Source organism: Triturus cristatus, chromosome 12 (genome assembly GCF_964204655.1).
Source record: "Triturus cristatus chromosome 12, aTriCri1.1, whole genome shotgun sequence".
Classification (NCBI taxonomy): Eukaryota; Metazoa; Chordata; class Amphibia; order Caudata; family Salamandridae; genus Triturus; species Triturus cristatus.
In genome coordinates, this window is record NC_140595.1 from 472353176 (window position 1) to 472368034 (window position 14859).

Below are 14859 nucleotides of genomic sequence, written 5' to 3' on the forward strand. Positions count from 1 at the left end.
GAGGAGACATGTTCTTTGCACACTGGAAAACATTTGTATAAAAGTTTGTCAAGTGACAAAAGTAAAAGAGGGCGCCGTATCCGCATCAGAAGGCGCGGAAAGAATGGAACTGAGTTTGGCACACAAGGTGGCCGTTATTTTGTGGTCCTGACATATCCGGATCCAAAATTGAGTCACACAACGCAACCCACTGGTGCACAACGGAATTCCTGAGAATATTCTGGAACCAGTCCAGCGCCTAGGGTTATTGAAAAGGTGAGCAATCTGTGGTTGGAAGTATCCATCTGAAAGATTAGATTTCAAGCACAGTAAATGTATTGTCAGCGTATTCTAAGACAATATAGACAACTATAGTTCGAATTGTTGTACTAATTTTATTTTGCCATCAAAATAGCATTCTTCTTGAGTTATTACAAAGCTTAAGTGTCACTTCCAAGTTCTGCTTGCAAGTGTTTTATCAAGCATCAAAATAATCATTTTCATTAAATGTTGACTTCGATGTTGCAGATTACTCTGGCAATATTGCTGCTTTGGGTACTAGATAATGTGTAATACAACCCATTTAATTGTGTCTTAGTATTTGTGCTATCCTGTATTATGGTAATCATATTGAACAAATACACATAACTATCTCTGTAAAAATACAATTATTGGTTTCACTGAGAGAATTAAGACAGTCGAACATAAAACACAAATCATTACAGATAGTAATAGAGAATTCAATGATGGGCAATTATTGCCAAATGTCTCAAATGTCGACATACTGATTGCTTAAAGAAGCTGTTGCCTGAAGATCATCTTTTGAAAGTGGAAAAGGGAAAAACTGTGTCACAATGGGTGAAGTGAAAACTACTACTGATATAAGAGAAAATAACTTTGTTAGAAAAAGCAAGACAAAAGCAATCCCGGTTTGGTTTTCTTTTAGTTACGGTAAAACATGCCTGAATAGTATTAACAAAGTTGCATAGAAACAGCTCAGCAATTTCTTTCAGTAGCGTATTACTTCTCCTTGGACAAATACTCTTTCATGGTATTTTTCTAGGTCTGATAGTCTGCTTCGGCTAGTGTCTGTGGGCATTTGCTTGCTGTGGTCATCTCAAATGTGCGGTCATCTCAAATGTTCCGGTTGACTTTGATCTTCGCTGGGGGACAAAACCTTTAAATCAGAGTCGCAAAAAGCAATTCTATAATCTGAATCTTTCTGCGGTATTTCATCGGATTCAAACTGGTGAGGTTTACTCGCATTGTATTTGTTAAAATCTAGCGATTTAGCCAAGAATTCCTTCATCTTCTTGTTTTCTTGCGACGTAGTTTCCCACACTGTCTCAAGCTCACCTTCCACTTCCCTAAAAATAAAATGCATACATATAAATCTAAAATTGTTTAATTTTAACATTTTAAATGCGTCACTAATATTCACATTTCTTCAGAAGAACTTTCCCCAAACATTAAATCTTTTGCATTTATCGTTTACAATAAAGTCTTAAATTCCAATTTATGTTTAAAAAACATCTTTGGTTGTGCCACAAATATATTTTGATTACTAATGAAACTACTTTAAAAAGTTTTTTCATTTTTATATATATATATAATTTTTTCATTAGAGCAAGTATAAATAAGATCAGCATTACAGAATAAATAAGAAGATAGACAGTAGAAAAAATTAAATATAACATGAAAAATACATTTTACTGTATAGCAAAAAAGACCAGGGTAATCATTCATTGCTGATACTTAATAAAAACGAGATCAAAAAAATACAGTACAATGTATAACATGTGTCAATCACTGCCCCACATTATACATATTCTCAAAACGCAGTTTTCATGATTACTGTTTTTAGGATGCAATGAGTTTCCCCACTTACTGTTAGTGCGCATTGTAAAATGCATTATGACCTAACTGCCCATCCGATTTGCTTTTTGAGCATCAGGCAAGAGCGCATTAAATTAATATGAAGAATTATCTCAATGATAAGTGTCCTATAGAACATTCACAAAGGAAAATTTAACATATCCAATAGGAGCAGCTGGGCTTAAAAACCCTTCATGAAATCCTCGTTTAAAACATTACTAAACAGCGTGTTTTAGCTTCTTGTATTCGCTAAGCAGAACAAGTTACTTACCTTCGGTAACGCATTATCTGGTAGAGACTCAATCTAGCTCCAGATTCCTTACCTTTGAATTTCCCAGGTGTCAGGCTGGATCCTGAAACTTTTGCTGAGCAATACCCCTTGCGTGCGACTTTGGGTGGCTCCATTCAGCTCCGTGTGACGTAGTCAGTTGTAACGTCGTGGTGCCTATATAGATGCAACTCGGACGCGCGGACGTCAGTACTTTTTGTTTTTCCATGCCAGAAGCGCAGAGCCACAGAATACCTGACGTAGAGGTGTGCAAAACTAGGGCCCTGAAAGGGGAGTAACACAAGCCGTACAATATTAGTCCGCAAAGCGGGGAGGCATGGGTGGGGCTGTAATCAATCTGCAGCTAGACAGAGTCTCTACCAGATAATGTGTTACCGAAAGTAAGTAACTTATTCATCTGATAGAGACTTCTAGCTGCAGGTTCCTTACCTTTGAATCAGATACCCGAGCCAAACCATCCAGGCGGTGGGTTGCGGATTCATATTCTAAACTAAAAAGTCTTGCAGGACTGAACAGGCGAAATGCCAGTCCCTGCACACCTGGCCATCAAGGCAGTAATGTTTTGCGAACGTGTGCAATGAAGCCCACTTTGCTGCCAGACAGATGTCTTAGACTGTAACACCCAGAGCCGAGGCCGTAGTTGCAGCCTTTCTCCTGGTGGAATGGGCTTTTAATCCCTCAGTAGGCTGCTTCTTTGCCAAGTCATAACAGATCTTGATGCAGAGAACGACCCAGCGAGAGATGGTACTTTTCTGCACTGCCCTTCCGTTCTTTGCTCCCACGTACCCCTCACGTACCCCTCAAAGAGTTGGTCATCCACCCGGAACTCGGTTGTGCGGTCAAGGTAGAAAGACAACGCTCTTTTTTAATCCAGCCGGTAGGGACACTCCTCTTCCTTAGAGGGATGCAGGGGAGCAAAAAAGGTGGTCAAATTAATGTTCTGACCCAGATGGAATGGGGTCCCAACTTGGTAAAAAGGATGCCCTGTAACTTACTCACCCTCTGTGCAGATGTAATCTCCACTAAGAAGGCTGTTGCACAAGTTACTTACCTTCCGTAACGCTATATCTGTAAGAAACATTAGTAGTGACAGATTCCTTACCTTAGAATTACCCCCAGGCATCAGACTGGATCCGGAAAGTTTTCATCAGCAGTATCCCTGCATATTGGTAGGCATCGTCGTGCGGCTCCGCGTGCGTCGTTGGCACCGGGATGATGTAGCTGGAGCTACTTAGACGCGCCAATGCGCGCTGTCAGTTCTATACACGACTTTCCGTGCCAGGAACGCAGAGCCATGCAAAAAACTGACCACTGGTGCCATGAAACTAGGGCCCTGTAAGGGATGACCTTAACCCTAGAAATCAGTTCGCAGAACGGGGAGGATGGGTGATGCACTAAGGAATCTATCACTACTAATGTTTCTTACAGATATATTGTTACCGAAGATAAGTAACTTGTGCATCTGAAAGAAACACGTAGTGATAGATTCCTTACCTTAGAATAGATACCCCAGCAATACCAGCCCCGGTGGTGGATCTGCGAACCAAGATCACGCCAGAAAGTCCTGGAGAACAGAACGGCCAAAGAAGCCGTCTCTCCGGACTTGGCTGTCCAGGCAGTAATGCTTGGTTAACGTGTGCAGCGAAGCCCACATAGCTGCCTGACAGATGTCATGCAAGGGAACTCCCCGTCCCAAAGCAGTACAGGCTGCCGTCGCCCTGGTAGAATGGGTGCGCAGCCCCACCGGAGGCTCCTCTTTAGCCAAAGAATAACAAGCCTTTGCGCACAGAACAACCCACCGAGAGATGGTCCACTTGTGCACGGCCTGACCTTTCTTGGCGCCCACGTAGCCAACAAAGAGCTGGTCATCCACCCGAAACTGTTGTGTGCGGTTCAGGTAGAAGGAGAGCGCACGTTTTGGGTCCAGAAGTTTGAGCCTCTCTTCCTCTTTTGAGGGATGAGGAGGCGGAAAGAAGGTGGGCAAAGTGATGGTCTGCCCGATATGAAAGGCAGTGACAACCTTTGGCAGAAAAGATGGACGAGTTCTTAGAACCACTTTGTCTGGATGGACAGAGCGAAAAGGAGGTTTAGACGAAAGAGCCTGGAGCTCACTAACTCTTCTGGCAGAAGTGATGACCACCAGGAAAGCGGTCTTTAAAGTGAGAAGACGAAGAGGACCGTTGTGAAGCAGCTCAAAGGGAGCACACATCAGATATGTTAGAACCAGATTCAAGTCCCAATGAGGCATTATGAACGGAACAGAAGGGAAAAGATGAGTAATGCCTTTCAATAATCTATTTACAACCGGGGACTTGAAAAGGGAAGGTTGGTCTGGAAGCCGTAAAAAGGCTGAAATGGACGAAAGATAGCCCTTGATAGTGCCCAGAGCAGAGCCCTGCTGGGCCAAAGGAAGGAGGAATAGAAGGACCTCTGAAAGAGGAGCAAAAATGGGATCCACAGCCTTTGCTGAGCACCATGCCACAAACTTATTCCACCTGCAGGCGTATACCGTCTTAGTGGAGGAACGCCTGGCTGCCAAGATTACATCACAAACTTCGGGAGGCAGGTCAAAAGACGTCAACTGCCGCCGCTCAGTCTCCACGCAAGGAGGTGGAGGCTGGACAGGTTTGGGTGGAGGACCGTCCCCAGGTGCTGCGACAGAAGATCCTCCCGAAGAGGCAGTCGGATCGGGGGATTGATAGCCATGCTGAGTAGCTCGGGATACCACACTCTTCGAGCCCAGTCCGGAGCCACAAGAATGACTTGGGCCCAGTCGCGCTTGATCTTCTTCATCACTCTGGGTAGAAGTGGTATAGGCGGAAAGGCGTATAGTAGACCGCAACTCCACTCACGACAAAAAGCGTAGCCTAGCGAGTGCCGCCTTGGAAATTCCAACGCGCAGAACTGATGATATTGCGCATTCTCTTCGGTGGTGAATAGATCTAACCAAGGCTCTCCCCACTGCTGAAAGAGACCTTGTGCCACGTCCGAGTTCAGATGCCATTCATGATCCATCATGCACTGGCGGCTGAGTTCGTCCGCCCTGGCATTCAGAAAACCTGGCAGGTGTTGAACCACCAGAGAAATACCCTGGTGTTCCAGCCATGTCCAGAGGCGCAGAGCCTCCTGACATAGGGTCCACGACCCCCCCCGCCCTGTTTGTTGCAGTACCAAATGGCGGTGGTGTGTGTGAACACTTGCACTACTCTCCCCTTGACAGAGGGAAGGAATGCCTTCAGTGCAAGTCGGATCGCCCGAAGCTCCAGAAGACTGATATGGAGCGGGGACTCTGCCGGAGAGCAGAGTCCTCTGATCTCCGCCTCGCCCAAGTGGCCGCCCGATCCCAGAAGGGACGCGTCCGTCACAACTGTGTGTTCTGGTTGGGGAAGGGAGAGGGATCTGCCATTGACCCAATCGCGATTTGTGAGCCACTACTGCAATTGTCGTGCTGTGCCCTCCGAGATCTGGACAGGTTGCCCTGATGCTGTGCCCACTGGAACTTCAGGTCCCACTGCAGAGCCCGCATATGCCACCTGGTATGATCCACTAACAGGATGCAGGAGGCCATCAGGCCCAGTAGCCAGAGGGTCATCTTGACCGAAACCCGGGATAAAGGCTGAAAGATCGGAATCATCGCCTGAATATCCCAGCCTCGTTGCTCAGGACGATAAACCCGAAACTGCGCCGAGTCCAGAACCTCACCGATGAAGAGGAGCTTCTGAGAGGGAATCAGGTGCGACTTTGGCACGTTGATGGAGAACCCCAGCAAATGCAGGAGGTCAGCCGTAGTCTGGAGGTGGGAGACGACTGCCTGGGGCGAGCCCACCTTCAACAACCAGTGGTCGAGATAGGGGAAGACTGGAACCCCTGATCTGCGCAGATGAGCTGCGACCACCACCATCACCATCGTGAACACCCGAGCGGCGCTGGTAAGACCAAAGGGGAGCACGGTGAACAGAGTGCTCGTGGCCTACCGTGATCCGCAGGTAACGCCGGTGGGCCGACAGGACGGGGATATGAAAGTAAGCGTCCTGCAAGTCCAACTCTACCATCCAGTCTTGCGGGTCTAGGGCACACAAGACCTGAGCAAGCATGAGCATCTTAAACTTCTCCCACCTGAGGAAGCGAATGACGTTCCGAAGGTCTAAGATAGGACGCAGGCCATTGTCCTTCTTTGGAACCAAGAAGTAGTGGGAGTAACAACCACAACCTACTTCTGGCATCGGAACGCGCTCGATGACCCCCTTGGCCAAGAGGGCCGTGACTTCCTGTTGAAGAAGCGCAAGATGGTCCCCCGACATGCGGTAGTACTGAGGTGGCATGGCTGGAGGGGAAGCCTCGAAGGGGACAATTGCAGCACCCACTTGTCCGATGTGATTTTGTGCCAGTGGGGGAGATGATGGCGAATTCTGCCGCCCACTGGCGTTTGATGGGCATGAAAGGTCGAACTAGGAATGGCTTTGCAGTAGATGCTGCGGGGGTGGAGGTGGACTGACCTGTCTGCTGGCTCCCAGAACCGACTCAACGGTTCCCACGTCCGTGGCCACGCTGAAGATGTTGCTGTGCAGGCCTTTGGCTCTGGAACGAATGTGTTGAGGCTCCCCTTCCGTGGCCACGAAAGGAGCGAAAAGTGGAAGACGGAGGAGGGCGAGTGGCCGACAAGCCCAAGGACTTGGCCGTAGCCCGTGAGTCCTTAAAACGCTCCAACGCACTATCCGCCTTATTGCCAAAAAGGTGAATGCCATCAAAGGGCATGTCCATCAAGGTGTTCTGGACATCCCCTGAAGAGCCAGTTGTCATCAGCCAGACGTGGCGCCGAAGCGCCACCATCGTGGAAATCGCCCTGCCCAGCGAGTCGGCGGTATCCAGCCCACAACGAATAGTGAACTTTGTTGCGTCTCTGCCAGCTGCTATAGCTTGGGAGAGTACTGTCTGTGCATCCTCCGGACAGTTGGGCAGCACCTGCGCAACCGCATCCCACAGAGAGTGGGAATAACGGCACAAGAGGCATGCGGTGTTCACCGACCACAGCCCTAAGCTGACAGATGAAAACAGCTTCTTGCCAAGCTGCTCCAGCTTCTTGGATTCCCTATCTGGAGGTGCGGAAGGGAACGAGCTCCGGGAAGCAGAGGCTTGGACAACCAAGGTCTCCGGAGTGGGGTGTTGGGAGAGAAAGAGGGGGTCGCCCGGAGCCAGGCGATGGCGGCGGGCCACGTTCCTGTCCACAGGAGCGAGCCCCTGTGTTGAGCCTGGACCAAGTGCCCAAAAGGACGTCAGAAAGTGCGTCATTAAAAGGCAGCAAGGGCTCCGAAGAGGTTGCCGCCGGCTGAAGCGCTTCTGTCAGGAGATTAGTCCTGATGGCCACCGTAGGGAGTTCGAGGCGGAGGGCCTCGGCTGCCCTACGTACCACCACTGCGTAACTGGCTCCCTCCTCCGTAGCCACAGTAGGAGACAGCATGCCAAGGTGAGGTGAGGTGTCAAGACCACTGGCATCCCCCAAATCCTCTGCCCAGTCTGGGTCATAATCACACTGTTGTGTTAGAGGGTCCTCAGACCTCTCCCAGTCCTCCCCTTCGTCCGAAGTCTGTGAAACAGGCTGAAAATAAGGAGGACGGACATAGGGAAAAAAGGGTCCCATCGGCATCGGATCAGCGTCGAGCGACGCTGATCTGGCACTGTTCAGGGCTGAAACTGGGGACGACGTCGTCCATAGGAGCGGGCGACGTCGGAGGTGGTGCCGGTGGGGTTGACGTCGGTGGAGGTGTTATAAGGTCAACCGGCGTCGACAGGAGGTCCTGCGGCGCCAGGGCCGGAACCACCAGCAATGTAAGGGCAGGACCTCCAGTCGGGCCCGCGGGCCCCGTAGGCGCACCGGCGTAGCCAGGCGGCCCCAGGCCATGGCAGCAAGAAACTCTTGCACCTGAGCAGGCGTCGCTGACGGACCAGGAAATGGTGGGTAGGCCGGCGGGGATGTCGCAGGCTCCGCCGGAGCCATGGGAGTGGCACCACCCGCACCCTCAGCCGAGTCACACGACGGGCGAGGGGAAGTCGAGGAGCGACGACGCTTCTTCGACTGCTTGTTGGAATGCTTCGACTTACCTAACCCAGAGTGTGAAGACTTCGATCCAGAGGAACGATGGTGACGGCTACGCGACCGGTCCCTCGACCTCCCACGGGACCTTGAGTCGCGCAGAGCCGACTGCCGGACTTCCAGCCACTTTTGGGACCACTCCCGCAAAGTCTTCGGCGCCATGGTCCGGCAGCCGGAGCACGACTTGGAGTCATGGTCGCGCCCCAGGCAGTAGAGACACACGCGGTGTGGGTCCGTCACCGACATCATGCGGTGACAGTCCCCACAGTTTTTAAAGCCGGGCATCCGTACGACACCAGGAGTCGATCGAAAGGCCTCAAAAAACTCAGTCAAAAAGTGACTGGGGTTACTTGGTCTTCCCGGATCTGCGCTTGCTGGCGCGGAAAAAGAAAGAACTGACATCCGCGTGCGTGGGCGCATCTAAGTAGCTCTAGCGATGTCATACCGGTGCCAACGAAGCACGTCGAGCCGCACGACGACGCCTACTGACTCGCAGGGGTACTGCTGACAAAAACGTTCCGGTTCCAGTCTGACGCCTGGGGGTAATTCTAAGGTAAGGAATCGAACTACATGTTTATTTCAGATTTGATGGTCAACAGTTGGAGGGGACAATTGTTCATAGGGAGCACACATCAGATAGGTAAGGACCAAATTAAGGTCCCACTGCGGCATTAACAAAGGGCGTGGGTGGAAATAAGTGAGCCAGCCCTTTTAGAAATCTATTTACAATAGGAGATTGAAGAGAGAGGGCGGTCTGGCAGCCACAAAAAAGCAGACAGAGCAGAGAGATAACCCGTGAGAGTTCCCAAGGCAGAGCCCTGCTAGGCAGGGGATAGAATGAATAATAGTACAATAGAAAGAGAAGCAGAAAGAGGGTCAATAGACCTTTCTGTACAGTACAATACAAATTTCTGTTAATAGCAGGCATATACCGTCTTAGTGAAGGGCCGCCTGGCCGCCAGAATAAGGTTACAGACGTCGGGAGGAATGTCGAAAGCTATCAACTATCGCCGCTCAATCTCCATGCATGGAGCCGCAGAGATGACAGGTTTGGGTGAAAAACCCTCCCATGCTGCTGCGGCAGAAGATCTTCCATAAGGGGCAGCCTGATCGAAGGATTGATACTCATTCTCAGAAGCTCTGGATACCAGACTCTCCACGCCCAGTCTGGAGCCACAAGAATGACTTGGGCCCGGTCGCTCCTGATCTTCTTCAAAACCCTGGGCAGGAGTGGTATGGGTGGAAAGGAGTACAACGGGCCTGAGCTCTACTTGTGACGAAAAACGTCACAGATCAATAGCCCCACTACTGAAAGAGACCTTGCGCCACCTCCGACTGGAGGCGCCATTCGCGGTCCGCTAGGCATTGACGGCTGAGTTTGTCCGCCCTAGCATCCAGGGAACCTGCCAGGTATTGAACCACCAGGGTTATGCCCTACTGTTCCAGCCATGTCCAAAGACAAAGAACCTCGCGACAAAGGGTCCACGACCCCACCTGCCCCGTTTGTTGCTGTACCACAGGGTGGTGGTGTTGTCTGTGAACACCTGCACTAGCCTCCCCTTGATAGGGATGAGCTGCTTTAAATGCCAACCGAATCGCTCGGAGCTCCTACAAATTCATGTGGAACCCCGTCTCTGTTGAAGACGAGTGTCCCCTGATCTCCACCTCTCGCAGGTGGCTGCCCCATCCCAGAAGTGGCACATCTGTCATGACTGTGAGCTTTGGTTGGAGAAGGGAGAGGAGTCTGTCGTTGACCCAATCGTAGTTCGTTAACCACCACTACAGATCTTTTGCGATTACTTCCGAGATCTGAACCACATGGGTGAGATTCCCCCGATGCTGTACCCATTGGAACTTCAAGTCCCACTGCAGAGCCCGCATGCACCACCTGGTGTGTCTTATCAACAGGATGCAGGAGGCCATGAGGCCCAACAGCCTCAGAGTCAGTCTCATTGAAATCCAGGATATAAATATTGGAATCATAGCCTGTATATCCAGGACTCGCTGCTCAGGAGTATAGGCCTGAAACTGCACTGTGTCCTAAACTGCTCCTATAAAAGGGAGCCTCTGAGAAGGAGTCTGGTGTGAATAAGGCACGTTTATAGAGAACCCCAGCAGGTGCAGGAGGTTCGCCGTAGTCTGAAGGTGGGAGACGAGTAACTGGGGCACGGACGCCTTCAGCAGCCAGTCGTCGAGGAAGGGGAAGACTAACACCCCAAACCTGAGCAGATGAGCTGCGACCACCGCCATCACCTTTGTGAACACCCAAGGGGCACTAGTAAGGCCGATGGGGAGCACGGTAAACTGAAAGTGCTTCTGGCACACTTTGAACCACAGGTAACGCCTGAGGCCCGGCAGGTTGGGAATGTGAAAATACACATCCTGCAGATCCAACACTACCATCCAGTCTTCTTGGTCTAGGGCAGACAAGACCTGAGCCAGAGTGAACATTTTGAATTTCTCCTTTTTGAGGAAGAGACTGATGGTCTGAAGATACAAAATGGGGCATAGCCCTTTGTTCCTCTTCAGAATCAGAAAGTAGTGGGAGTAGTGGGAATAACAGCCACTGCCTACTTCTGAAGCTGGGACCCTTTCTATAGCTCCCTTGGCCAAGAGAGCCGTAACCTCCCCTCAGAGCAACTTTAAATGATCCTCCGTCCTTCGTTCATGATTTGGCAGAATAGGAGGAGGAAAAGAAAGGAAAGGTGGAGAACAGCCCACCTGTCCGATGTTATGGATCTCCAGTGGGGGAGATGATGACGAATTCTCCACTAACTAGAGGAGTGTGGTCCTACAGAATTATCCTAGCACTGCTTGGAGGCTGTGTCTGCTGACAGCCGTGTGGTTCAGGGCTGGACTGGCCATAGCGGGCACCGGGCGTTTCCCCGGTAGGCCGCTAGGGTAGGGGCCGGTTTTGGGCCCTGGGGGCTGTTTTTGTTACTGGCAATATCGACCCCCTGTAACAAAATTGGCCGAAACCGGCCCTCGAAAACTGCTCGGCTGCACTCCCCCCTCACCCCTGGGGGGGCCTGCTGGGCAGTTTGCCAGGGCCGGTTTCTGTTCCCAGTCTGGCCCTGGTGTGGTTGACGACTTTTGGCCTCCATTCTGAGATCGGAATGCACTGCGTCCACGTCTTCGCACAGACTGCCCTAGCTGTGCTGGGATAGGGTTGACGCAGCTGGAAACCCCTTCGGATGCCACAAAAGGGGCGATAGGAAGACTGGCCACGGGGGCTGGAGCAGAGGCCCAAGGATTTAGCTCAAGAGCCCTTGAACCTGACCAGGGCAGAGTCTGCCTTTTCCCCAAAAAGGTGGGTTCCATCAAAGGGCATGTCCATCAAAAGCCAGTTGTGTTGCCTCAAAGTCACTGTCATTGAAATCGATCTGCCTAGCGAATCAGTCGTACCTAGGCCACACCGTATGGTGAATTTTGCTGCATCTCTCCCATCCTTTACAGCTTGGGAGAGCACAACACGGGCCTCCTCCAGGACCTGTGGCAGCACTTACGCAACCGTCTTCCAAAGGGAATGGGAGAAAAAGCCCAATAAGCATGCAGTATTTACTGACCGCAATTCCAGGCTGGAGGAAGAAAACAACTTCTTCCCGAATGAATCCAGCCTCTTGGATTCTCTATACGAAGGAGTAGAAGGGAATGGGACTTGGGACATAGAGTCCTGCACCACCAAACATTTTGGGGTGGGGTGGGGAGAAACTTTGGATCACCCGGAGCTGGGCGATGGTGACGTGCAATCGTCCTATTCACAGGAGCCCCTGTGTTAGGTTTGCACCATGTCCCTAGAATGGCGTCTGTAAGTGCCTCATCACAGGGCAACAGGGGTTCAGAAGTGGAAGCCCCAGGTTGAAACAACTCAGCCAGGAGGTTAGTCCTGATTTGCACCGAGGGCAGCTCCAGTCCAAGGACCTCGGCTGCCCTCTTAACTACCATGGCATAGGTTGAACCCTTCTCTGTAGCCACTATTGGTAGAGAGTGCATGTCAATATCTGGGGAAGTATCCAGTCCACTGGCCTCCCCAAGTTCCCCATACCAGCCCAAATTCTCCTTAGAGACTTCCTAGGTTTCAAGAAGTCCCCAGACTCCTCCCAATCCTCTCCTGGGCCTTGAACATCTTCAAAGTGCTCAGACGACAACATAGAACCTCTGAGATCTGTCAATGTTGAAATCGGTGTCGATTGACGCCGTTCCACGCTCTGTGTCATTGGGGATGAGGATGGGGACTTGCGCCACCGACGGGCATCAGTGATGTAGCGGGCTCCGACTTCGGGTCAGATGCCAGGGAAGGTCGCGATAGCACGACCTGTGTTGAACCGGATCTGCGTTCGTATCCTTTAGGCCCGACTGGCTTCATGGCCGGAGCCAATGGCGTCAATCCCAATGGGGCCCTTTCCGACTTCGTGGGGCCCGAAGACTCACCAATGGGGTCGTTTCACTCAAAAACGCGGCTCATGGCCTCGTAAAACTCTTTTGAGCGGGAGTCGCTCCGGCTCTCAGAAAGGGGGGGGGGAAGTTGCAAAGTCGACTCTAGCTTTGGAGAACTGTGCCTAGAACGTCAGTGCTCCTTACCTCTCTCGACGATGGATGCCAGTTGAGGTGAAGACGAAGTCTGCTTGGACTTCTTCTTTTTATGCCTCTACCCAGAGCGTCCCAAGGACCTCGAATAAGAGGAAGAGGACTTAGGGTTCAGGGATTGGTCCCGCGACCTCCTCTTCTTCGATCAGGATCGTGACCACCTCAGAGTCTCCCTGGACGGTGTCGACTGCCAGGCCACGAGCAACTTTATTGCCCTGAAGGTTTTCAGGGCCATTGCCCGACAGTCAAGCACAACTTTGTATCATGGTCATGCTCAAGAGACCTAAGACATACGCAATGGGGATCAGTAACCGACATCATACGGGAACAAGTCCTGCATGGTTTGAAACCTGTCATCCTTGAAGACATCCCTCGCACACAAAGTCGGAAAAAATCCAAAATATCGACAAAAGTTGAGTAAAAATCTGTCAAAAAGCAGTAGAGGGGTAGCTCTTCCGGGAACGGAGCTTACCTGGCGCAGAAAGAAAAGAACTGACTCCACACGCCTGGGTGGTGCCTATATAGCCACGTGACGTCATAACAGACGCAGACGACACCGACAACGTCAAGCGGAGCCAAATGGACCCACCCAATGTCACGTGCAAGAGGTATAGCGCATCAAAAGTTTACGGATACAGCCTGGAACATTCAAAGGTAAGGAATCTGAAGCTATAAGTCTTTATCAGATAGTAATGTTGATGGGCAGCCATTATGCTATTGCACTATTAATGAGTATGTTTAGAAGAGGCAGCCTGACCGGATGATGGATTCTCAGGTCTAAAAGCTCAGGATACCAAAATCTCCATGCCCAGTCCGGAGCCACAAGAATAACTTATGCCCAATCGCTCCTGATCTTTTTTTTTTTTTTAACCATATTTTATTGGCATTTGATCAGTGTTAACACAAACATTGTTCAATTCTGAATCGTCTCTTATCAGATATGATTGGTGATCTGCTATCATTCGTGGTCTAGTATTGTCAATCGGTTCATGTAGCAAATCATTCCCCCCCCCTCCCCGACCTGAGTTGCAAGTGAACAATTAGTACATGGTGGCAGCTTACCAGCAGCTGCCTGTGCATGTGGATCCCATCAGTCGTGTGATGCAGGGCCAGGTTTTGGCTATGTTCTGCTGCTCTAGGAGAACCCGCCTCGCTAATGTCCTCCTGCCCAGATGTTACTAGTTCACCCACGAGGGTTTCCCAGGCTTTAGCTCTTTCCATCTTGCCAATTCCCCGACTGGCTTCTCAAAATAATAACCTGCTTTCTGCTCCTGCCCATCTCTCTAGCTCCCCTCTCCAGGTGGTGATCTGTGGTCCTCTTGGGGCCTTCCAGTTCCTTGCTATCTCCCTCTTGGCTAGGACATAGGCAAAGTCTTGAAACTTCCCCATCACTTTGTTTTTGGCTGTATGTGGAAACCACCCCAATAGGTAGTGTTCTGGTGTTTGTGGTAGCTCTTAATCAATCAAGTCGCCTATTACCTGCCGTATGTCCCCCCCAGAAGGTCTGCAATAAGCGGCAGTTCCAAAACATGTGGAGTATGTGCGCTTCTCTTTCCTCGCATCTCGGACAGGCCGCTGACTCCGTGCCAAAGTATCTCCTGTTGCGGGCCGGTGTTAAATATGCTTTATATAGTACATAGTAGTTAATTAATATAAAACGTGCGTTCCTGGACGCCTTTGGAGTACGTTCTAGGATTTTCTCCCATTCTCTCTCTGGTATCTGCTTACCAAGGTCTTACTCCCATTGCAGCTTCAGTCGCTCTAATGGCTGTTGCACATCCTTCTTTATGGCCTTATAATAGGCAGGATACCGTTTTAATTCTTTCCGCTGAGAGCTTGACATATGTACACCCCGCCAGCGCTCGCGGTTCCGCGCCTCCATTTTTCCAATGTATCCTAATCCTGCGCGTCAAGGCCCTATGCTTCAGGAAGTGACCCCCAGGGATGTCATATGCAGCCTGTAGGTCCTCAAAGGGCAGGAGCGTGGAGTCTCAATATATGTCCCCCATCGCTCTCAGTCCTGCTTCAACCCAGTCTT

At 50.6% G+C, this 14859-nt stretch overlaps 1 protein-coding gene across 1 annotated transcript in view; it reads right to left on the bottom strand.

Annotated features, from left to right (window-relative positions):
- Positions 1–358: 358 nt before the first annotated feature.
- Positions 359–14859, bottom strand: part of CEP89 (centrosomal protein 89) — a 1352699-nt gene continuing 1338198 nt past the window's right edge. Inside the window, exon 19 of the mRNA XM_085638793.1 lies at positions 359–1346. Within this exon, the coding sequence (XP_085494919.1) occupies positions 1109–1346 (238 nt within the window). The 3' untranslated portion in view covers positions 359–1108. The remainder of the gene's footprint in view (positions 1347–14859) is intronic.